Source organism: Balaenoptera musculus, chromosome 3 (assembly GCF_009873245.2).
Source record: "Balaenoptera musculus isolate JJ_BM4_2016_0621 chromosome 3, mBalMus1.pri.v3, whole genome shotgun sequence".
Classification (NCBI taxonomy): Eukaryota; Metazoa; Chordata; class Mammalia; order Artiodactyla; family Balaenopteridae; genus Balaenoptera; species Balaenoptera musculus.
In genome coordinates this window covers 123,756,725-123,782,645 of record NC_045787.1, presented here as the reverse complement: position 1 = coordinate 123,782,645, position 25,921 = coordinate 123,756,725, and the positions used below count along the sequence as shown (strand labels likewise).

Sequence of the window (25,921 nt, the reverse complement as noted above, 5' to 3'; positions counted from 1 at the left end):
GGATCTGAGTGAGTTTTACACCCCTATCACCTTCACATGAATCTCTGAAATCATGAATCTGTGTAAACAAAGAACCCCTAAGTATTCATCCTTGGATCACTTTTCTTATATTCCCAGTACACAGCATCTACTTTTCAGCACACCCATTTCCCCAATCTGGCACTGTCACTTTTACGATAAGTGTATGGGGACAGAGGTGATGTTTCTATTTATATTTTGCCAGAACCTTTGTAACAAAGAATTGGTGCAAGTTTTACCAGGAGCCACCCCAACCTCCTGGAGAGATGCTTCAAAATCTAAATGGCTGAGAAGCAAGAGACTAAGTGAAAGAGTGTAAGCAGTGACCTCTCATTCCTCTCTACATAGTCTGTTAGACACACCTGGCACCTATTTTCATACAGAGAATCCCAGACTGTCTTTGGAGTAATAGAGGAGAGTACGTATACAGGAGAAATGGATGAACTGCAACAAATATGAAGAATGGCTTATAAAAAAAATCAAAACTAAGAGACTATTAAATATGAAGGAGACTATGAAACAAGTTACGTTGAAAAACGAGATAATGGTAGTCAAAAGGTAAAGTGTTGGGACTTCCCTGGTGGCGGAGTGGTTAAGAATCCGCCTGCCAATGCAGGGGACATGGGTTCGAGTCCTGGTCCAGGAAGATCCCATGTGCCGCGGAGCGACCAAGCCCATGCGCCACAACTACTGAGCTGCAACTACTGAAGCCCGCGTGCCTAGAGCCCGTGATCTGCAACAAGAGAAGCCGCCGCAATGAGAAGCCCGCGCACTGCAACGAAGAGTAGCCCCCGCTCGCCGCAACTAGAGAAAGCATGTGCGCAGCAACAAAGACTCAACGCAGCCCCCAAAAAAGGTAAAGTGTTTTTCTATTGAAAATGTGTGTTGAGGGGAAAGAAACACTATAGGGAAATAGCTGGTTCTAAAGATAATTCTCAAAGACATTCTTTCAGTGGACCTAAATGTGGCCATCATGAAAATACAAAATTTGTCAAGTTTTTAGCTTTCGGGAAGAACAAAAAACAAGACCATAGAAAAAAACACCAATTACCAAGCTAATAATTTTAAGTTACTACACAGATACTGTAGAAACGGAATGTTAGCAACTTCACTGAAAACCAGAAAAGCCTGATATCAAATACATTAATTTTATTTGAAATTACTATGCTAGTTTAGCATTTTAAAGCTACGTTGGTAAAAAGCTGATCTTTTCAAAGCTATATAGATTAAAAATGATTCCTGTGTTAAAAAGGCTAGAAAATAATGCTTTGATTTTTTTTAGTGCTTCACCTGTATTGATGAGAACTGCAACAAAGTAAAAACAAAACAAAAAAACCCAACTATTATTGTGACATATATCAGAAATGAAAGGGGACAAACAAGTCATATTGTTTGATCTGGACTAAGAAGAATTAAGCCTTCTTATGTTCTTCTACAATGCAAATTAGATCCAAAGAAAAAATGCCATCTGGTATGACAGTGAGAGTTTAAGAAGACTTGTTACAAATTACATGGGTAAGAAACTAAGTCTTGCAAAAATAAATACATGCTGAAGGTGTAAATGTTTCTGCATGTCTGACTAATGTCATGTGGAAAAAAAGTTTGAATAATGAATTGACATGCATTCAAACCCAAAGGAATGAGTTCCCAATTGTAAATACATTCCAGAAAACGCTGTGAACAAGCCTTCCAACAGCAATCATCATTAAACGAATACTGACCATTATGTGCTCACACTATCTGGAAAATCCAGAACCCCCAGTGGGCTTATTACAGAAATGAAGAGCATGGGCAGGGAATGGGACCTCATCAGAGAGGACCATCAAAAGCTTCAAGAAGTGTGGCAGATCAAATTCAACAAATGGAACCAAGGATGACATTCTGTGAAAAAAATGAAGCAGAATGGGAAAGAAACTTGGGGAGCAAAGGGGAGAAAATATCAAATGTAAATAAGGATCTTTTTTTGGGTAGACAATCACTACACTTTCTATAATATGCTAAAATCAGAGGCAATATAGAAAGAAAAAAATCACTGACACTTCAAGTTTAAATTTTTCAAGAAGTGAGAGCACCTAAGATTTTAAGCTGTCTTATATTCAAGAAAATAATGGCACATCCCAATTCAGAGTTCACTTTGTCAAGTAAGTTCCTGACAACAATTTTAGGGATTAAATGAGATAATTCTTACTCTGCAGCAAAAACTCATCTACATATCCCAGATGAAGGGTTTCAAACTGGGGGAACTCCAACTCTGCCATCTTCAGGGCAGAAAAGACACCATCTTTGGTTAGGGAAGGCTGGATCCGAACTTCATGTAACCTATGAACAAAGAGATACATATAAGAGTAAAATGAAAGCCATCAGAATCAAAGGTACTTCCTAATGTAAGGCTCTGAAAGAAGTTTATTTTACTGAAGTGTCAAATGCAAACAACTTTCCCCCCTCCACTAAAAAATATCACATGTTTCCTTTAAAAGAGTATTTTATAAAGTGTGGGCACATCTTATGTGTACACTGAAGTTATAGTAAATAACAATGAATTACACTGTAATAATCTTATATCCTTTCTGGTACTTTCTTAAACCTGATTAAGTCAAGGCAAGAATCTGCATCTGGCATTTCTTTAATATCTTTTTAAGGCTAGTATTAAGTCCCATTTTAACAAAGAGTATAGTTCTATAGTAGGTAACAGTATTTACTCAAACTTAGATACAGTTTTGATTTATTTGTATTCTTAATATTCTATTGATGGAAAGTAAGAGTTTTGTTTTTTAATAAATTGAAAAATGGTTAATTCAATTTAAGTATTATAAAAGTAAAAGTAGAGGTAGACTTTTGGTATGTAGGAAGTAGTAAACATGGCATAAAGTGATGTGAAAATAGGTTAAAAATATAAAGGTGTTAAAGGTCAGGACTCTGAAAAAGCTGACTTATAACACTGATTTCTGAATAGCAAATATTACCACCAACTAACTAAAACAACTGGGAAAACCATCTGGAGGTTAAAACAATGGCTCCTGAGTGGGCTGCTGACACCAAAGCATCAATACTGACTTCTGTTGGAGTCTCAGGCACTTTCAGGTAATTGACTGCTTTTCTCTGATGAGACCACACCCATTCAAAGCTTGCTAGGTCTGGAGTGCAGCTCAGTTGGTCATCAGTTGTAACAGAAGACTCCCACTAAGTGATAACCTACTGCTATTTAAACAACTCCTTTGTACTTTAAATCTGAAAAAGGCATGCTCAAACTTCAAACACATATTCCCACCAATTTTTATAAAACAGGAAAAAACATAATTCTAAGACAAAAGACACAATGTGAAGAGGAAACATACCTACGGGCAGCAGTGATGATGAGGTAACCAAGATCTACTTCAAGTGCATTTTTGCAAGCTCCCAAAACAATAGTGTGCAAATTTCTAAAACCACCTAGTTAAAGACAGAACAAAAACAGTAAGTGTTCCATATGACCACAGCACTGTCAGTAAAGCATTTCTACATACTTTAGATGATAATTGTTTAGGCGTAATCATTTTAGTGCTTGTATATCACATTGTGCTTTTAATTTGCATTTCCCTAATGATTAGTGAAATTTATCATATTTTCATGTTTACTGGCCAGATATCCTCTTTTGTGAAATCTTTTCTATTCAAAATGTTTTCCCATTTTTCCTATTGTGTTTTCTGACTTTTTCTTACTAATTTTAGGAGTTCTTTCTGGATACAAGTCCTTTGTATGTTAGCTGTATTGCAAATAGCTTCTCCCACTCTACAGCTTGGCTTTTCACTCTCTTACTCATGCCTTTTGATGAACAAAAAAATCTTTAGCACAGTTTACCAATTTTTTTCTTTATGGTAAGTGTTCTTTGGTATACTATTTAAGAAATCTTTGCCTACCAAAGGTCAAGAAGACGTTCTCCTGAGTTTTCTTTTAAAAACTGTATTTTTTACATTTGGATCTATGAATCATCTGGAATTAACTATTGTGTGAGGTATGCTGGCCCCTTAAGTAAAATATAAGGTAGAGTCATTCTTAAACACTTATCAGGGAAGAAAAGTCTCTGCTGCTCTTTTAGGCCCTTTATGCAAACTCTTAGCTTTTGGTACCTCTCTCCAGGTCTTCTAATGAGTGGACTGCACTGTAGTCTTCTTTTCCTTTCTTTTTAAAAATTTTTTATTTTTACAAGAGATAAATAAACTGACACCAAGCATTCTTTTCCTTTCTGACTTTATCCTGTTAGCTAGAGCCATGGAATAAAAATTATTCTGTTGAGGAAGTCTCCATCCCCTTCACACAATGTAATGAAGTGTGCTTGCACCAGACTTGATTAACTGACAAAATGCTAAAAATGTACTTACTCATATTTTAACAGTATTAATGATAATGTCTACTTGTTACCAATGGTACTAGATAATTTTTCATTTATATTTTGGATATCCACAGTTACATTTTCTGTTCCCAACTATTAATTATCTATATAGCTAAACTTCTTGGTCTTTTTGTTGCAATGAGGAGATAATTAATGTGGAGCACGTTATGGTACATATGATCATTTAAAATATAATTATGGGAGCTAGAAAGTAAAATCTTTTTTTTCTTTTAAAAGCCAACATCTGGGGCTTCCCTGGTGGCGCAGTGGTTGGGAGTCTGCCTGCCAGTGCAGGGGACACGGGTTCGAGCCCTGGTCTGGGAAGATCCCACATGCCGCGGAGCAACTGGGCCCGTGAGCCACAATTGCTGAGCCTGCGCGTCTGGAGCCTGTGCTCCGCAACAGGAGAGGCCGCGATGGTGAGAGGCCTGCGCACCGCGATGAAGAATGGTCCCCACTTGCCACAACTGGAGAAAGCCCTCGCACGGAAACGAAGACCCAACACAGCCATAAATAAATAAAAAAAAAAATAAATAAATAAATAAAAAAAAAAAAAAAAAAAAAAAAAGCCAACATCTGATGGATGGATCTAATATCCAACTGATAAACATGAAAACATTTTATATACTGTAAGTATTAAGCAAATGTTAGATTAACATTACTAATGCCTAAGTTCTTTTGTAGAACTAAGTTGTCTAAGTCAAAAAACATCTCTTCCCAGCAAAAGGCACGAGGATATCTCCATTAACATTTCTCAGAAAGATTCCAAATATAACATGAATTATTAACTCAGCAATAAGTATTAACAAGCCAGAAAACATGCCTTATCACTCTACTATTTTGAGAAGGTTTAACACTGCATACAAAGGAAATGAATACTGGCTACACTCACGGTTACTTATTCTTCACTAAATACATCAGATAGAAAGTACAATTACTAACAAGCATTTTCTTTTACAAAGACTCAGAAGAGAAGCTAAATAAAAGCTTAATAAATTTTAAACTAATTTTTAAAATATTTAGTAACTAAAGGAAAATGAATACCTGATCTCCAACTGTCTTCAACTACATGTTGGATAAGACCTCCAAGGAAAGGTACTCGAACCATTTCCAAATGTTCCAAGTTGCGGGCAGAGGCTAAGCCTGTTACTAAAGGGACATATTTCAAGGAGTTTGTGGGTCCTGGAGAAAGACAATTTCAATGGAACAATGTAAATTGTAAAGATGATTTTTCAAATCAGCAACTGAAATGAATAACTTATAAATTCTATGTCTGAAAATGACAGCCAAGTGGCTGGCTCTCTGCGATTTATACTTCTCATTGGAAAAAGTATTAGTCTGTTAACCACATACTTATTCAGCGTAAGGATTTTTCAGTAACGTTGGAGATTTAGTATTTTTTGTAAATTCCCTGAAGTTTCAATAGTTTTGAGCTCAAAATAAATAAGGGGAAAAGGCAAGTTGAAAATTTGATCCTTCACTCTAACAAACAGCTCAATGACTTAAACATCTCTCTATGTGACCAGTGTTATATTAGGTGTTATGGAAGATTACAAAAGATAGGATCCTATCCATCAAAGAGCTTGCAACTGACAGGAACATAAAACTAACATGAATAATTTTAAAAAAGATAAAAAGGCAGAACATATCAGGTACAAAAATAAGATCTGATATACTACATAAAAAAGAAAAAAGAGAAGAAAGTAAGTTTAAAGAACAAAACTTAAAAAATGTATACAAGTGAAGAGGAAGAAGGAAGTGTAAAACTCAGGACAAGGAAACAATAACAAGGAAAAACGCTCAGGCGAAAAATGGTATGGCTGTTTGGGAACAGTGAGTAGGCAGACCTGACAATAAAAGGAGTACCTTGGAAAGGAGTCTGAAATAAGGATATCAAGAGGGGCCCTGGGTATTATGAACTCTGAAGCAGACAGTTCCCACTTGACACACTAGGGCAACAGAAGCACTGAAGGTTTCAGAACAGAAAAGTAGTATCATAAAAGTAGTGTTTTATGCTGTAAGGTAGATTAGGTCAGACAACTATTTACATGCAGAATGATCAGGAGACCAGAGACAAAGAAAGTAAAAAAAATTTATTAAAACAATCCTATAAAAAGTGCCTATAAGAAATATGTAGAGACATTTTGACACCTTATTTTTTCTGCTAAGGGTCAAAGACAAATCATAAGTCTACTGTCTTTAAAACAAAAAGTACATTTACCTTCATAAGGTAAGTTACAAACATAAACAGTAATAGCATAATATAATTTCACTTACAAATGTAGCTATGGAGTTTGCTTTAGGACATTTTTAGAATAGTGTGTGTATAATTCCACCACAACTATGTACCCTTACCTGCACAGTTCCTCATGACAAAAGTTCGTAAGCTGATGCAAAGAAAATCTTTGAATGGCTGTGGTTTAGTGAGTCTTACCCACTTCATATAAAGGTGCCTTAGCATTGGGATACAAGGAATTTCAGGAACATTCACCCCTAAAGCATATATACAAAAAAAGAAAAAACAAGAAAACCACTAAAAGACTCTGTATTCTGTGTATAAGTTCAATAGTCTATTTTTCAAGTTAACAATATATCCTTCCTGTATATTTTCATCAGAACAAATTACCTAATTAACATGTAGGAAGGTAAGCTTATTTAAAACAGGCTTGTAAAGAACAATAAACAGACTGTTATTTCTTTAGAAAAGGCATATGGGAAGATGGGATTTAAAAAGTACTTCTACATTTTATACACACAAGTTTTTCTTGCAACTCTAGCTCTTCCAAAGTTACTAGGAATCATACCTGCAGAGGACCATTTCTGGAAGAAAGGGGATGTAGAGTGGGAGGATAAGTCAGGAGATATGGAAGGAGACACAGCATGGGTAACTTGAAAATTCTTATGGTAGGAAGCAGTTTGAGGAACCTGTCCAAGAGTCTAAACACTGCAGACTAGGGAACAGCCAAGAAGTGACACAATTCTCGGAGAGAAATACAAGGATCCAGGGTGATGGCATTTAAAAAGCAGTAGCTGGCAAAACCAGTTTAATATATAACTTTTAACCCTGAGTCAGTAGAAGCCCTGCTAGCAATGGCAACTAGAGAAAGCAAAATTGGGAGTACTTAAATTGTTGGTTCTTTGAAAGCTAAATTCTACAGAATGCTCCTACTGTAAGGATTACTCCTTAACCTGGTCCACCCCAAAAAACATAGTTGGCTTTAGTACTGAACTATGCATAAACACTGTACTAATTGGGGATTAGTCCAAAGGAAGAAAAACAGAAGAAGTGAGGTACAGATTGGGACTCAAGTTGCAAAACTCACAAAGGTACATTTAGCATCTACCATGATGGTGGTAGCTCTGACTAGGAAACCCAAGGGTAGCAAGGGTGAGACAGATGCAGACAAGACAGTTATATTCTATGCCCAATCGACGTTTTACCCCAAATCCATTCTATAAACAAAGGACACAATTGCCTGTCTTCCCCAGCATTTTCATTAATTTACTATACACGTTTGTATCACCATCACAGTGTTAAACTGCTGAATTAATCAAATGAATTAAATGCATTTCAACAAAATTTACCAAGTACTTATTATATTTGCAATGAACTGTGACAGGCATCATGGAAAATATAAAGATATAAAAACAGTCTCTGACTTTACAGAGCTTATATTATAAACTTTAGATATTATAGAATCCCTTTATTATCTAAAAGTCTGAATTCAAACTAGATATCCAACTCCTTCATCGGAACCACTCCTCGATCTTGTAGATGAAGGGTTGCTAGAGAGCTGTGCTCTTCTCCCATAACTGCACATCTAAGACTCATTTAAGACCTAGTCCTTATCATCCCTGCTGCTCTCCCTTCACCACCTGACCCAGTTTCAGAAATATCCAGTTCTTCAGGACCATCCCCAATACCTGGAATAAGGTACAGGAGATACTCAATATGTATATATTAAAGAAAATATTTAATAAATATTAATAGTCAGACTATAGTAACAGGAGTCCCCCAAAATTCCTTTCAGCAATCTAAGCCAAAGATGACAAATTAAATTCGAGGAAATATCTGTTCTTATCATTTACTTAGGTTGAAATTATTAGGATACAATTTCAGAGAATATTTAGATGGAGAATGCACACGGTGACCATTGCAAATAAGGTGCCTTTGGAAAAAGACCACTCCCTCTCCATTTCTCAGGAAAAAGGGAAGTGGCAGAGTTTTCCATCAGCTCTGGATTGAAGAAAGAGGGGCAATTTTCTGCTTGGAGAAGACACAAGTAAACTTAGAGTTATCTAAGATTTTTTATTCTGTGATGTTCTAGAGCTGAGCAGGATAATTAAGTAGCCACTAGCTACATGTGGCTATTTGATAAATAAACATAAAAAAAAATTTTAAAATTCAGTTCCCCTGTTTCACTGGCTACAGTGGGTACCATATGTCATAGAGCAAATATAGGACATTTCTATCACCACAGAAGGTTGTACTGGAGAACTCTCCTCTAGAGGGTAGAACTAGGAGCAAAAGGTGGATATCTGAGAACAAGGGCAGGATTCTGGCTCGTTCAAAAAAAAACAAAAACACAAAAAACCCAACAACTTTCAAAACTACCCAAACTGTCTATCAAAACGGGATCAGATTGGTTGTGAAATAGTAGTTCTCTCACCTACCTGTCTGCTGCCAACCCCCCACTCTCTGGGGCCCTTTAATGGGAAATCTAAAATTGTATGCAAGTCTCACAAGCATTTCTTTTGCCATCATCAATCAGCAAAGCCATTTCTAAAATCCTCATTATTCCCTTTCAGTGAATATTCAGTTGTATGGCATTTCAAGGAGTCACAAGCAACCCAAGAAACATGTACTCACCAACTAAATGTAAAGTTTGGATTTTGGCTCCTACAGGAATTTTCAGCTTATTTTCAGGAGGAATTGGAAATGCTCCATTACGATTACGAAACTTCCCCAAAATATGAACATGTGGCATGTATGTCCAAATGGATTCTACCAATTCCAAATGAGAAGTTTCCACACCCTACAGAATAATGCCAAAGCAAACACAAGAAAGGCTTTTAATTTAGCATCCAAAGCTTCTATTTCTGTATCATAAGATGCTAAGTATGCAGTGGAACTTAAAAGTTCGTCGTGGATGAAATTTTCATGTGACTGAACATGTTCTATCATTCTTTTAATTTAATATTTCATCAATTAGTTGATGTCAAATGTTCAACCAGGTGCACTCACCACTAAGTTCGGGCATGCCTGCAAAGCTTCCAGAACTCCTGGAATGCTAAAAGCCTCATGGCCCCGTACCCTTCGCCTCTCAAGGTATCTAGGGTGAAGGCCATATAGCTGTTCAACATCTGGCATCTTCTTCAATAGTGTCAGAAAACTGGAATCTGTGAAGCCTAAGAAGTTCACAAGTATTTAGAGCCAAGTTCATCTTTCTGTTGGTCAACATTTATAGGCACTTGTAATTGTTATCAAAAGTTAAAACAACAACAAAAAAAGAGATTTCCTTTTTAAATTTTCATAAGGCTAACACTACAGCTGAACAAATGGTTAAACAGAAAATATTTCCCTTAGTAACAGAGGAAATGTGTCAGAAACACCACTTATTCTGAGTTGATACTTCACAGCTGAAACTTTTAATTTACTACTTTCTTTTTTGTTGTTGCTCCTGCTTTTAAGGTACAGAAATCTTCAACTAAGAACAACACACTTTTAACCCAGATGACGTGGACCTATTTGACTGATGTGTGAGGACGGACAACCTATCTGGCCACCACCCTCCTCCCCAAGAGGTACTCTCTGGTCCATAAAACCTCTAGGCTCTACAGAGGTCACAACTAAAAAAATAAGTAAGATAGGATCCCCGTCTTCAGGAAGCTCACAGTTCTAACCCAAATCCCATCTCAAACTGGGTCCTCTTAGTTACCCATTTCCCAATAATTACTTTATCCTGTGTTTAACTATCATTCCCAGGACATTTTAGACAATTCATTCTTTTGAAAAACACGGATGCAAGTTAGCTAAGAGAGCATAAGCAATCCAAACTACGAGGATGCTGAACTGACAGAAAACTATTTATCTGAGAGGCCAGCTGTGCTCCATAGTGGGAAACCACCAGATGGGAAGAGAAAGATACGGGTTACTTCCACAGTACGAGCTGCTGGTGCGGTAAGTAAGGAGATAAGTCTCATACTGATGATACTTTATTATCTTACTTTTTGTTTTTAATGGAGGCCATCAGAAAGCCAACTGTCTACTCACTAATGATAAATAAAAATATTAATTTTCAAGAATAAAAATGAAGTCCCAAACCATTAAGTCTTACTACAGTTTTCAAAAGTTGTTCTACTTGTACAGGGCTAGTCTAGATGCTATGTTAGCTTCAGATTCACAAAAAATGAAGAGTAAGAAGGGACCTCAGAGATTACCTGGTCTCTCTAATTATAATAACAGTTCTTATTATTGTCTTGTACAGTAACTCTACTAAACCATTCAATCATTTTACATATCTACTCTCACAACCCAATGAAAAGGTTTATCACCCCATTTAAAAATGTAAAAAATGAATGTGACCTTTGCCAATGTCCATCCTCTCTTGTTGTACATTACACGTTGCCTCTCTCCAACTTCTTTACAGAGATGGTATGACAGTCCAAGGAGATCATATATGTAAACCATAAAGTGCTATATAAAAACCTTATTTAGCATTATTATATAGAGAATCAGGGTATAAACTCCAGAGACCAGACCAAGGTGGCATTAGCAAAGCAGCGTTAGTGAGACCTTATTCTAGGCTATAGAGACTTTGCTTTGACTCTCTTTTATATTTGTTGCAGTGATGGGAAGTCTTGGGCTCACAGGTATTTATCACAGTCTAAAAGAAGCCAGCAATGTGCAGACAAATTCTTCTCTAATTTGATACGGGGCAGAGATTTTAATTGTAAGATTGCACCACATGGGAGCTCTGCTATCCCATGTCTTTATGTAGTGCCTTAACCCCATGTCCACATTTCCTACTGGCCTAACCTCTGTTAAAGAAAATGTAATAAAAGAAATGACAGTCCTTTTCACATTGCCCTGATTTTTTCTTTCCTGCTGTCTCTGCAATATGATGAATGCTTTTTGCTTACGATAGTTTCTTTAAAGTATCTGAAGACAAATGTGGTTTGCCTCCCACCAAGCTATGTTCTAGCCTCAAGTCTCTGCAATGTTCTTCACAAAAAGATATAGTGATAACTCTGGCCAACTGATAAGGGTTATCAGTTGACTAATGACCCTCTTGAAAGCTTATGCAGCACCCCAAACTGTACAATATCTCAGTATTTCAGAGGCAGTCTGTTCTGTTCCACACAATAGAACAGAAGAAGACAATTATCTCCTCAGCCCTTCACTTCTATGAAGGACCCCTCCCCTTTGCCCAGCACCACAGCTGCATCACATTTTCAAAATATCAGGATCTGAATATTGTTGATGAAAGGTAGTTTAAAAAGACATTCAAAATTGCTAAACAACATTAACTAAAGTGGCATAATTAACAGATTGGTGTTAACTGAAAAGAAGCCTGATTAGCCCTTAATATTATTTCTTCCGTTAGAGGTGTGCTCTGCTTAACTAAAGTCATGAACTTTCTTTTCTGGTGGTCTCTTTACCTGAGGTCCATTTGTTGTGGTTAGGGTACTAACTCTGAGTTCTTCACATGCAAGGCCAATGCATTATTTGAGAAATCTCCAAGACCTAGCACAGGCCTTTTAAAAGTGCTAAAGAAATGAAAGTTCCAGAAGTGCAATTTCTGTGACCTACAACTAGAGCAGCTTTACGAAAACTGATAAATATCTGTTTAACCAGAGGGTGCATGAAAACCTGCATCATGGAAGAAAAGACACTTTGTCAAATGTGATAGACATATACTTAGCTAATCAAAGGCTCAATATGTATTCTCCGATCATATATTTGTGGAATAGACTGATGCAGTTTCTTAAGGAGAAGGAAATGAAAAGAGACCACTAAAACAGTAAAGCCTCAGGCAAAACTCATTTCATCAACCTAAACCAACCTAAAAAATCTATCCATCTACAAGGTGCCTAGATTGCCTATTCCAAAGCAACAAGTAGCTTTTGATGGGAACGATATTAGTAGTTTCCAGTGGGGCTCCACTGTACGTTACAGGCTAAATTTACTTACCACTCGGCATGTATTCCCACCATCGCCCTGCACAAAGATCCACTACCCTCACAACTCTCAGATATAGGGTGACCGCTTCCTTTAGCTTCCGGGAAAGACATTCCATACACATGATATCCTGCAGAGGGAGGTACCTTTGTAAGAGAAAGAAACTCATATTTATCAAGTGGGTAAGTACTTCATCTCACTGACAGGTTATTTTTTTCCTTCCTCCATTCTCCTGCCCCTCAAATAAAATAAGACTGTAGTAATATTCACTGAGTTTTAAGATTAACATGCATACATACCTTTTTACTAAAAAAAAAAAAAAAAAAAACAAATCAGCAAATACTCAAGCATCCAAATAAAGTGTGGAGCCCCCTCCATAGAGCATTTGATAAATCCTGCCTTTCTCCTTTTAAGTTTTTAAGGACAAAGAAAATCTCAAAAAAAAAAGGAAGGATAAAAAAATCTCAGTACATTTCAAGGTACAGTGATAAGGGAATGTACAAAAGATCAGAGAGAACTGATCAATTTGAACCTAACCAATATTTTTTCATAGTTTTTACAGAATCCATTTCCTAAAGTGGCTAAAAAAATTCCTCTCTGCTCCCACTCAACACCACCCAGAATCTCTACTATTTTCTTCAACAAGTATGTATACTAAGTTTATAGTGTACATTTTTCCCTAGATCTTTTACCTTTTAATCACATACTCTAATAAAAGTATTGCATAAGCATTAAGTGAAAACACTCATCTGAATTACAATTTCCTTTTTTCTGACCTCCCCTGTTATCTCTTCCTTCAAGAAACTTTTCAACTAACCTCTACTTTTGTTCTGTTTCCAGTAATACCAATATATATATCTCTCTCTCAACAGACCTAGGTTAATTAAAAAAAAAAAAAAGAAGGCAAAAGCTACCCTTTATTGAGCTGGTATTGTGTCACAGTCACTGTTTCACAACTTTTGCAAGCTAGGTTCTTTTCCTGTTTGCGACACAGCCCTCCCCCAATCCTTTCTCTTCCCTTCTCTGTTCTGCTGTGTTCCCCACCCCTCTGGCTATGAGGCGACTTTGGCCAATGGAAGGCAGGGCAAAGGCTTTCTGCTATTGCTAGTCCCCTAGCTGAATGAATCTTTAGCATCTCTTCCTCATTCCCTTAACCCTACCTACACCTCTCTGAATGATCCCTTCATTAAGTTATCTTCAAATTCCAGCCGAGGGTATCTTGTTTCCTGCTATGACCCTCATTGATATAGTAGGTGCTACTGTTACTCTACTTTACAACTGGTGAAATTGGCTCAGAAAAGTTAACCAGAAAAAAGTCAACAGCTAAATAAGAGAGAGGAAGAGCAAGGATGTCAACAGTTGGGTCTATTTCCTAAAAATTAAGCTAATTCTAAAGGAAAGTCCAGGTATACCTGCTGAATATTTCTCTGCTCTATTTTTTTCTACCTCTGGCCCCTCTGCATTCTCCTTTATAACTATTTAAATAAATAGAATAAAATAAAGTCAAATTCTCTACCAAAAAAGCATTATTGCCAACTTAATTTACAGTTTCCATAACTTAGATATGAGGATACTTTTCAGAAACTATATAACTATACACTTTATAAACAATGAAAAACTGAATTTGTTTTCTAAATCAAGTTTTGCCACTAAAACTTTTTTCCACAAATCACTGATTTTTATCCGAAGTATTTGCCTGAGTTAATATTATACTCCCTTGATTACAAACATCAGTAATCTTATGGAGATTATCTTATATTTGCCCTCAGAAAAAGAATGTATTTTTACTCCACAGATACATAGTCAAAAAGCTGGAGTTCAAAAGGCAGATCAAACATGTTTTAGAAAAGATGTGTTTAACATGGCAGGTACAGCAAAGATTAAGTTTCTTTTAAGGAAGCCATGGTTTTTCTTGTTTCATGAAAACATGCTAAATGGTTATTACAGGACTACAAAATGAGTCCTCAGATAAAAACTTTAGAAGCCTAAAAATAAATGTTTATTTTTAGAATACCATATTCAAGTACTCAGCTTAGTTCACAGTTCTCCTTACATTCTGCCAATTTGCTGCATGTTTTTTTCATTATAACCAGGGTAACATCCTTCTATTTGATTCCACTCCTTCTACTGTATATTCTGTTTGAACTGCAAAATCGAACCCACTCTCAATTTAAAATATGATCAAATTTGTTCATAATATGCCCTACCATTAGTCAACAAACATCTAACACACATCCCTAGAAACGATTTTACCTATGCTTTCCTCTAGTATTTTAATAACTTCACTGTTTAATTCACTGATACATTTAGAATATAGCTGTCAGATATGAGAGAGAACATGCTTTTATTATTTTCTTCAAATGTTTTTAGGTTGTGACATCATCACTGAATAATCCACTCAGCTTTTCCTCACTAATGTGAATACCAAGTTTATCATAAACTAGATCCCCACGTATATTTGAATCTACATATGGAGCCTATATATGGAGTTTGTTTTACCCAACTGTCTGGCTATCTTCTCCTGTACCAAATCTTTAATTATTGTGTATCTTAGAATACATCTGAACATCTAGTAGGGTTAGACTCTTTTTCTAAAAAATTTTGGCTACAGAATTTCTCCTGCCAGATGAACTTTAGTATCATCCTGTTATGTTAAAAAAAAGTCTATTATTTTAATTGGGACTTCTATTCCCAGACAGAACTGAACAAAAACTACACTGTGTCACATAATAACAAACTGCAGAACATAAAGACTAATACAAATTTATACTGGAAAAGAAAAATAAAGTGCCCATAGTTCCCTAAAATAACTCTGCTATCACGATTTTAAAACTTCTTAATCTGCAAATATTCAACAATTTTTTAAAAATTCAAAATTTTTCTAGGAACTTCATATATGGAAATCTCCCCTAGGTAAATAATCTAAAATAATGGAAAATTCAGAAGCTTAGAGAAGTTAGTTGCATTATATAAGAGAAAAATTAGAAACAATAGAGACGAAAGAATACAGGAAAAGGTAATTATCATGTCATGGTCAGTGGAATAGAAAGCGGTGACTAAAATGATAATTATGAAGACCATGCAGCAATATGAAAAAAGGCACAACACAATATAACCATTAACACTTACCAAGTGTTTATGCCATTCAGTGTATTGAGTGCTTTAAAAGCATTATCTCATTGAATTCTTATAATAACATCTTTATATCTATCATTGGTCCAGAGATAGTAAATGAGAGACTCAGGATCAAACTCTGGTCTCTCATTCCAGAGACAAAGTATATCAGGATGTGTTTATTTGAGTGGATAATGAAAGAAGACAGCAGGAGAAGCTATAATGAAAGGGTTTCACTGGTTGTTTTTTTGGTTTTGTCTCTGGTTTCTTTAACAATTGTTATAATACAGTTTAGATAAAAATATAATTTTAAAAAAGGATTTTGAAAAAAATTTACCTCAAAACAACTTTAATGTGTGCACTGCATATACCAATGATGGGTATTATTTCACAAAACTTTTTTCATTTCCTTTCGTGTATGTGCACACAGAGCAAAATGTGCTTCTCGCTATGGACTGTAATCCAAAAGTCAGAAACACTGCTTTATATCATACACACAAGGTACTGTAATAATAAAAGTCAACAAATCTATCAGTCAGTAAGAATTCCAAGAAGCCTGGAATGTTAACACAGTCTAGATAATGGCCGCCCAATAAAACTTTCTCCAATAAAGGAAATATTCTCTATCTTCACTGTCTGTGCTGTCCTATACTGTAGCCACTAGCCATACTGGATCTTTAATTTAATTTAAACGTCACATGTGGCTAGTGACCACCATATTGGACAGCATAGCTCTAGCATTTGCTCCTACTTATACTATACATTCCATGTAGGTGAAAATCAACCAAACAAAATCTTACCTAAAAATATGGCAAAGCACTTCATGTGAAAGTTGATTCATATAGTCTTTTGTTTCATCTGATATTGTTTCTTCAGGAATATCATTGTTCATGAGACACGTTTTAACACTTTTCTTTCGTGGACCCATTGCTGCGTTATCTCCAGTATCAAAGAGCAAATCTCCCCTTTTGGTTACTTGAGTTCAAAGACCTGAAAGCAAGCAGTGATTAGAGTAGACTAAAACACACCAAACCCAGATGCAGAAATTATCTTGGTAAAACAATGTTTATTTTAGAATATAGACACACAAAGATAGTGCTATTACAATGGTACAGACTACATTCAAATTAATAAAAATACTACATGAAAGGCACAGAACATCTTTTCTCTGAAGAGCAGTAGAGATAAAAATGCATTATTTAGAATGAGCAAAAATCCAAGGAATCAGGAGTCCTGGATTCTATTTGTACTCTGTTGCTTCCTAGCTAATTCACTCAATTTCTCCAAGCACCAAATTCCTCATATGTAAGATAAGATTAAACTAGACAAACAAAACCCCTTCCAACTCCAGGAGCTTGTGATTCTAGGACTGCCCCTAACACAGCAGAAAGGAGAAGACTCTTGGATTCTAGTCCTGGATCTGCCACAAACTACTTCTATGAACTTGAATCACCTTTTAAATTCTTCCTTCTCCCACCTATAAAGTGAGGGGATCAGATTTCACTGGTGGGTCACATATCCCCTTATGAATTTGATTAAAAAAAAACTATTAACCTTCTCCACAAAAAGCAATAACCAAAAAAAAACTACTTAATTTTACATGCAATTTCAAGGAAGAATAAAACAACCCTTCTCCCTCCCCTCTCCCTCTCCCATAAGTATTAAGGAGCAGAGGTTAATTCACTTTTGTATCAGATGTATGTTTTGTTTGTTTTTAAAATAAGCTTTAGTGAGGGAGGAAGAGGAGAAAGGAGGAGGAACGGAGTGGGGGAAATAAAATAAAAGATGAGCGAACTTCTGCCCAGAGGTTTGTTTTATTTTGCAGATCAGGTTAAGAGGGAACTATATGAAAACAGTGTCCTTTAAATAGCATTATCAATTATCTCTGGTAAAATTCGGAAAACTTATCTGGATTCAAAGTGAGAGAACTGTAGAGTTCAGAGCTTAATCATGCTACAGTGATGCAAAGAATTGCTCTCGCAAATCTGTCATCTCTAGATTAAACAGTGTTTGCTCCCTTTTATGCACCAATGTTTTTTCTTAATTATAATCTGTTACTATCAGAAGTTTCTAAAGTGGACCCCATGCTTCCATTTTCTTACAGAGTTGCAATAAAAGTGTAATCTTTTCTTGATGACCTGAGGTTATCATTTGAATATACGTTATATTCTGCAATATAGTCTCAGGGACTCCTGAACTATATGGAGTTCCTGGGGTTCCTTTGCTTCAGCAGCATATGGGAGCAAACTACAAGGCTAAGTGAATTCTTATATTTCTTGTGTGCGTGTGTGTGTGTGTGTGTGTGTGTCTGTGTGTGCGTGTGTGTGTGTTTTCCGGTCTCTTCTTCCCTCACTGAAAGGTTACGCACTGTGACTTCTGACAGGTGTCAGCATGCTTGCTTCTCCCTGCACTCCACCCAAACACACACACACACACACACTCACACACACACACACACACACACAAACACACGCCTCTAATTTGCTGCTTCTAATCAGCTATGGCCTGGGAAACCAAAGAAATAAGTTTTTAGAATTGTGTGTGGATTAATATCAACAGGCAGTTGGTAGTATGGACTTAAGGAATTCTGCAAAGAGTAGGTACGTGAGCTACAGTTCACTGAATTTGTTTTTAAAGAATTTAATACACATGATCAAACAGAAACCAGATCAGCCTACAAGAAATCCTAGTTTGCAGAGGATAAAATCCTTCCAACCTGACCAAGCCATCTTTCCAATCTCATCTTTCAATTCTTACCACTTGCTCACTCCAGCCACACCAGTATCCTCAGTTCATCCGTTTGTTTAACATTCATCTTTTACTCCTAGTAAGCTACTAAATCTGGCTAGAATGTCCTTCCCTTCCTTTTTTTTTTTTTTTTTGGCCTGGAAAACCACTACTCTGCCTTCAAAATCTAGTTAAACGTTAAGTCCTCTGAAAAAACGTCTCCTACTAAACTCCTCTTCTGAGCTCCCTGTGAGACTTAACTAACATTAGCTTCTCCCATAGCAATTTGGATAGTATTATATTGATCACGTCTCTGCCAGGAAAAGGAAGAGAATCTCAATCTCCTGCCACTGGGTGATAACAAATCACACATGTCTGATGTGTGAATATCCATCAGTCTTTCCATTATTCCATATGCGCCCAGTAGCTGCAAGGCTGCTAAGAACCATTTCACGCTCCTATTTTTGCCACCACAGCACTCAGTGATCTCAGCAACAATCCTGTAACCCTGGCAAAAATGCAATCACACTTTACTCCAATAGGAACACATAACAATTAGCTACCCTGAGGCATTCAAATACGTTGACAAGGCTATTAACCAGTACAGACCAATCCAACCATGGATTAATTCTCCAGCTATGTTATTTAGCACATGCTTCACCTTTTACACCCTCACCTTTGACAACTCTAACCGTTCATGGATACCACGTTCTTGATTTCATCCTCTAAGTAAAAATCTTTCTTGGCCCTTCCTCCTTCTTTTTCTTCAGCAAATCCACACCACTTAATACTTTCCACCCTCATCTTATGATTCCACCTTTTATGGCTCCTTATTTTGCAATACTGTGGTTTTGTGTGAATCAGATTTAGTAGCTCCAGTGCACAACGTACACTTGAAATTTTAAACCAATACATTGCACCTTAAATACCACTGATTTTATATAAAGTTCCCTTGTTTAGCACTCACAAAAATATTTACTCACAGACATGACATTACACAACATTATCGAGAGGTTAGGTTAAGTCTCCAGCAAGCCCACAAAGATCCATTTCACCTACTACGCATTAACACTACTACCAAAGGGCCTAAGTTAGCAGGACTACAACAAAAATTTAGGTGAAGTTGTAACATAGTTCCCATATCACGTCTAGAATTGAAAACTTGGTCACAGAGCTACTTCTTTGGCAGCAGCTGGAGTAGTGACTTCCCTGCTACAAGGCTTCGGTGGGAAAGGGACTTGTGGAGATGAACGTTGGGGTAAAGGATAAGACCGCCATCTTCCATCTAGGGGCTTTAACAGTTCAGGACTCATAGCTGGGGGAAATTCCTCAGTCCTCTCCAGTCCAGGTAGGTGCCCCTGGCAATATTAAGGAGATAAAAGGCTCATTCAAGGACTCCCTTATTTTCCCTCATCACCACTCAAACTCTATTGAAAAAAACAAACAACAACAAAAAAACCCACACAACTGTTTCAACTAAAGCTGGCTTCATCATCACTTAAGTGAAATACACGACTGGACTACGCTGAGCGCATTTCATCCCAGGCTGTGAGTGCAGAGGCCTGGTATCCCTGTTTGAAAAGAAAACACCACGAAAGACAGAGACCTAGTGATGACGGAGTCTCTCTTATATGTGCGTGCTCCCTCTCAATTGCTTGTCTTTTAGTGGGATGAGGGATAAAAGCAGGTGAGAACAGAAAACTGCCATGACTAGTCTTCTATGTCTTGGTTTCTTCCTACCCCTATCTCCAAAATATCACCACTCGCCACTTGAGAAACTCAATAAGGTAGAGAAGGTCCAAAGCAGCAGCAAGTAGAAAGAGGAAAAGAGGGAAATTCCAGTTATCAACAGTAGATAAAGATGACACATAGGAACGGGCCTAGCAGAGGAGTTATGGAGGGTAAGGGAGAGGTGAGTATAAATAACAAGTGGGTATAAATATGCAGAGACTGTATTTTGCAGCACTAGGCGTTATTTTTTAGGGTTAGCAAGTCCTGGAGGCTGAGATTCTAAACCTCAAATAAATATCATTTTGAACCCCAGAAAGTTAAAAGGTGAAGGGTCCTTCACACACTTAAAGGGTCACACAGTTCTTAATTTTTTGTGGGTCACAAACCCATCTGAGACTATGATGAAAGCTGTACATCCCCCCAAGACAACAACAAAACACACCCAGACTCATATATACTTTCAGGGGCTTCACAGAGACATGGAAGCTCATCCAGAGGACCCTATCCAAGGCTGGTCCCTCAATTCTTAGATGGACAAACAGAACCAGAGGGTCTAAGTCACTTGCCAAGGACATATATTAAGTGGCAGAGTTCAGGCTGGGATTCAGATTTCTCGGCCTACACTATACAACCTGTCATCAAGTCAGTCCTTTGCACCTCGGCTGGCTGCCTGCATTCCAGAGCTATGCCCCAGTGCTTGGAAATGCACTTCTCGATGCTCTGATAGAACTGCTGCTGACCACACCCTCCTTCACAAATTAGAGCTTGTGGTCCATCTAATTTGGCTCCCACACAGTAGCCTACAGCAGCCCTGGGTGTCCTACAGTCATCCTGTGGCTGGCTGTTTAGCAGACCTTAGCCACAGGAAGCATCACTTTTGTCCTACTGGTCCAAGTATGTTCTAAGTAGTAAGCCTGAATTGTTTCTGAGCATTCTTTAAACTTGAGAAACTCAACAAGGTAAGGAAGGTCCTTCTCATTAACACGTAGGTGTGCTCCTCTCCTATCCCAAACTAGACTACACTATCCTCTACTAAGTTAATTCATTCTGGTTGCTCCCAGATTTATCCCTATCTTTTAAACCTTAACCCTCCAGGCTATTTCTACTTCTTGCTGAGGAGCACCAACATTTCCTTGCTTGCAAAAATCATTTTCCTTTTTATTCTCTATTTTCATTATAGAGGTTTTAACACGTATTGTACACAATTCTGACAATCGTTGATACCTATAAAAGTCCTATATAAACCTACTCTTTTACTCCCTAAATGCACAACTTAGAAATCTTCTTACACCTGTTCCATCTTGTCAACATCCTCTTTCATCCCTGTCTTATTCTACTAATTACTCTCTTACTCAGATCACACTGGACCCTCCAAGGTACGTGTTTGTCTCTTACTAACATACTTTATAGGGAAGCGATAAACCGACTTATCTTACAACTAATGAGAAAACTTAGGGACCTCTTCTTTTATGAAACTTTCACAATGCTGAATCAATTTCCCCATTCTGTATCTAATTAATAACAATTCTCTGGAGAAACTCCTTTTCTAAAAATTGCTATCTTCTATCTATTCATCGGTCGATCCAACCAACCCCTCACTCGACTATTTTTTTATTGCCTATTAGGTGCTAGGTGGTGACAAAGTCTTTCCTCCCATGAAGCTTACAGTCTCACAGTGGAGACAGATTCTACCACCAGTGTCTGACAACTCAGCCACTTCAATTACTATAACTTAAATTCCCTTTCATTAAACCTCACCAAAAATATCTCTCTCCCATTTAAAACTTCCCAATGTCTTCAATCATCCTATCTGGTCAAGGGCTTCCCTGCCCTTCAGGTTCCTAACACCTTTCTTTAGTTTCTATTGGTTTCAGCTTGCTCATATCAATGTAATATTGCATGTCAATTTGACACCATTCCTCATCATAGATCTTCTATGTCTACTTCCTAGAACAGCCTCTCTTGCCTAAAGAAATGCCGTACCACATCCACCAAGCTGCTCAGATAAAAAACAGATAAGAAAACAGAATTATAGTACTGAAAATGTCCAGGAGTCATCCAGTCCAATCTTTCATTTTCCAAGAGAAGGAAAGTGAGAACCAGAGAGGTAAGCTGGCTTGCCCAAAGTCACAAACCCAGAAAGTATCAATACCAGTGCTGAAACAAGGATCCATGTCTTTAACTCTAGTTCAAGTCCAATTTTATTTCACTATGTCACTTTTCCTTACTGTAATCTAGCTTTTCCCTCTTCTCCTATTGTATGGCTTAGTATCTTTTTTTAACTAAAGTGTGTGTACTTCCAGGCACACAGTCATTTAAACAAACACGCACAAAAGTCTATATTCTTTACCCAAAGAGGACATACGAATCACAGCATCACAAATTTTAAAGAGAAAGAGCCTTAGTGATAACCTAGACCAGTAATTGTCAAAAAATGTTAAAAATTACAAGCACGGATTTTTCGATCTATATGGCTACATAATATGTACTCTCCACACCTCACCTTTTCCCTCCCCCAGAAACTCATGGCTTTATAGAGCCATTATTTTATTCTTCATTCGTGCAGACTATGGGAAAGGGGATTAAGAACCTGTGACCTAATCTAACTCATTCGTTTGTCAGATGAGAAATCTCCAGTCCAGAAAAGGAAGGTAAACCAGCAATTTAATAGCAGTTTTAAGATTAAAAACCAAAGGTTTCCTATGTTTCACATCTGCGTGTTTTACACTGCTGGTACAGGTTTCTAAAACAAAGTCTTCAGGACAGAGCTTTCCACTACACAGGAAACATAGGAACCTTACGAAGTGCCAGTTGCCCTTGGCCGATTTGGCGTCTGGAAAGAAACATGGTAGACACCTCTGATAAGTCATCTCCTGGCTACACAAAATGCAGGGAAGAGATGCTTTTCTGGCCTGTCTCTAAGGTAAGACTCCTTGAAAGGGAGTTGAGAATCTGATTTTAGAGTTAGGAGGGGCATCAGAAGCATCCAACACCTTCGTTTTACAGATATGTAAACCGTGCCACAGAGAGGGTAAACGGACCTGGGCAAGGTCAGGGAGTCGGTGGACGAGGTAAGACTAGAACTCCGGGCTCCCGATCCCTTAGCTGGCCGCCTCTCCAAGATGTATTCACTGCGTCCTGCTCAGAACATCTCAGTAAGCTGACTACAGGCCTTAACTGACCGGCTTTAACACTGACTTAACGTTAAAATCGTGGAACTTCTGACGCCCAGACTGGGATGGGGTCCCAGAAGTTGGCCAGGCCAAAACTCCCCATTGTGTTGAGAAAATCAAGACTCAGAGAGGGTTCTGTATCCTGGGATCTTGGGCCAGATTCAGGCAAGGTGGCAAACCCTGCCACCAGGGCCTAGAAGGCCAAGAACCACAAACCCAATCCCGGCTCTTCGGGGAGCTCTAGGCCCGAAAAGGGGCCGAAGACCAAGAGCCCGAGCGGTCGGGGGCCGCAGAGCCCCATCCAGCCGCCTCCACCCGCCGCACGCATCCCGGGCTCTGCAGTCCGCCGCCCGCCCCCGGCCCACCCGGCCGCCGCCTCACCTACGCCAGCCCTCCGTTTGTTGTAGTGGTGGAGGGAGTGAGAAACGCAACACACACTTCCCGCGGCCCCCACCGCCGGAGCGCTTCCGCTTCCGCCGCCCCTCGGGCACTTCCGGAGTGTTGGTATCCCGGGCTAGGCCCGCTCCCCATGCCCATGCTGGGTGTGGGGCGCGGGCGTCCAGGCCCGGCAGCCATGTTAAGCGTGGCGTTTGGAAGCGGGCTGGGGGCGCGTCCTTCATTCACGTGACAGCGGCGCCACGCCCAAAGCGTCTAGCGTCGGACGCCGGATAAATGCTCGTGATTCTGTGGTTTGCTTCTTGTTGGCTTTGGATGAGCTTTCGGTTTTCGCGTTCCTCTTTTGTAAAGTAGCGAGCTAGGTTCCAGTAGAGGTATTTCCAGAATTCGTTCACCTGAAAACAGAAAATCTTTTTTTGGGTGGGGTGGGGTGGGGTGGGGCAGTTAAAGATGTCAATGTTAAGTCAGCCCTTCCCTACTTTTGGGGCGTTGTCTCTGCACGTAATTTACAATATTTTATAGTTTCCAAAGGGTTTTCACGTCATTGCCTCATTGAAAACTCCCTGACACCGTGACGTATGGGCAGGAGTCAGTTTAACCCGTTTTTTGCTTTTTTTTTTTTATAAAAATTATCTTCAGAGAGGATATGGACTGAAAAAAAAATGCACAACCTGGAAGTTGAGAATTATGTTTTATTCAGCTCACTTGCTGAGGACTTGAGCCCGGGAGACAGCCTCTCAGATATCTCCGAGGGACTGTTCTGAAGAGGTAAGGGAGGAACCAAGATATATAGGAGATTTTGCAAAAGAAAACAAAAACAAAACGCAAAACAAAGACAGGTAGTCGAACATGAAAATATTACTGCTGATTAAAGAAAAAACAGACATGTCAAATTAGTGATTTTAGCTCTTTTTTATGTATGAGAAGATGTGAGAATCTGGGCTTATTGAAATCATTCCTTTGATATGTACCGTAAGTGTCTAGGGTCTGTAATCCTGTTTTTCTCCATCCTGAATCCCCTTAGGGTGCACCTTCAGGGACAGCTGCAGTGATTGATGGCTTGACGGCCACACCATTCTTTGTTAACTGAAATGGCAGGCAGCATTCTATGTCTACATAGGTAATTTCTCAGTGTCACACAGCTAGACAGAAACCCAGATTTTTACCCTCCAAATCCCGAGTTCGTGCCCCTAAGTACAGGTAACCCTTGAATATCTCTGGGATTAGGGGCCAAAAATTCACTTATAACTTTACAGTAGGCCCTCCGTATTGCAGTCCACATCTGCAGGTTCAACCAACCATAGAGTACTCACTCTGTGACCTTGAGATGTCAGCTCTAAGCCTTGGGTTTGTTAGGTAAAAATGGACATCATTGTGGTACCTGCATAGCAAACCACTGCAGAATTTAGTGGCTAACACAAATAATTTGTTAGGATTCTGTGAGTTGACTGGGCTCAGCTGGGCAGTTCTAGATTGGGATTTCATGCATTTGAAGTTAGATGTCAGCTGAGACTTTAGTTAACTTTGGGCTCCAATGGAAGTTATATTGTAGGCAATTTAAGCTGTAAGCCCTCTAGGGGCTCAGCTAGAACTATCCACCAGAGTGCCTACACATGGTCTTCTCCCTCTGGTTTGGATCTCTCCGAGCAAATCGCTGGGTTCTGATAGGGAACACTCGGAAATAGAGTGGAAAGTGAGTTGTTGGAAGCAGTACAGGAGGAAGCTCAAGGACAGGACCTCATATGATCTAGCCTTGGGAGTAGAAGTTACTTCTGTCACATTTTGTTGATCAAGGAATCTCCCCAGATTCAAGGGGAGATAGGTAAGATTCCTCCTCTTAATTGAACGAGGAGCAAAGAATTTATGGCCATCTTTAATTTACCATGCTACCTCATTTGTTTAACTGTTTGTTCTTGGAGGGATGTATGTCGATTTTATTAGCACATGCATCAAAAAAGGAAGGCTGGTAGCCCCACCAGTACAGTCTTGAGTCTGTACATGAATGATTCTTTACATGATTTCTTTTTAATTGTGGTAAAGTACACATAACACAGTTTACCATTTTAACCAATTTTAAGTGCACAGTGGCATTAAGTACCTCATTGGCATTAAGAATATTTACATTGTTGTGCAACTGCCCCGCCATCCACCTCCAGAATTTTTTCATCTTCCCTAATTGAAACTCTATGCCCGCTAAGTAACAAACCCCAC

General features: G+C 38.4%; 2 protein-coding genes across 5 annotated transcripts in view; one reads left to right on the top strand and one right to left on the bottom strand.

The window, feature by feature from the left end:
* Positions 1 to 23,789, bottom strand: part of FBXO38 (F-box protein 38) — a 52,698-nt gene extending 28,909 nt beyond the window's left edge. Inside the window, exons 1-9 of one of the 4 annotated variants that reach the window (XM_036846225.1) lie at positions 23,696 to 23,789; positions 16,484 to 16,673; positions 12,582 to 12,715; positions 9,633 to 9,796; positions 9,258 to 9,423; positions 6,743 to 6,880; positions 5,432 to 5,569; positions 3,354 to 3,447; positions 2,207 to 2,337 (exon numbers count right to left, since the gene is read on the bottom strand). In XM_036846225.1, the coding sequence (XP_036702120.1) occupies positions 2,207 to 2,337; positions 3,354 to 3,447; positions 5,432 to 5,569; positions 6,743 to 6,880; positions 9,258 to 9,423; positions 9,633 to 9,796; positions 12,582 to 12,715; positions 16,484 to 16,611 (1,093 nt within the window). In that variant the 5' untranslated portion in view covers positions 16,612 to 16,673; positions 23,696 to 23,789. Of the gene's footprint in view, positions 1 to 2,206; positions 2,338 to 3,353; positions 3,448 to 5,431; positions 5,570 to 6,742; positions 6,881 to 9,257; positions 9,424 to 9,632; positions 9,797 to 12,581; positions 12,716 to 16,483; positions 16,674 to 23,182; positions 23,638 to 23,695 lie in introns of those variants that run through there. The other 3 variants (XM_036846227.1, XM_036846228.1, XM_036846226.1) reach the window with 3 other exon arrangements.
* A 200-nt stretch (positions 23,790 to 23,989) lies between these two features.
* The window catches only part of LOC118893553 (seminal plasma acrosin inhibitor A1-like), a 148,352-nt gene continuing 146,420 nt past the window's right edge, over positions 23,990 to 25,921 (top strand). The window contains exons 1-2 of the mRNA XM_036849233.1: positions 23,990 to 24,084; positions 24,350 to 24,478. The gene's annotated coding sequence lies outside the window, so the exon portion shown is untranslated. The remainder of the gene's footprint in view (positions 24,085 to 24,349; positions 24,479 to 25,921) is intronic.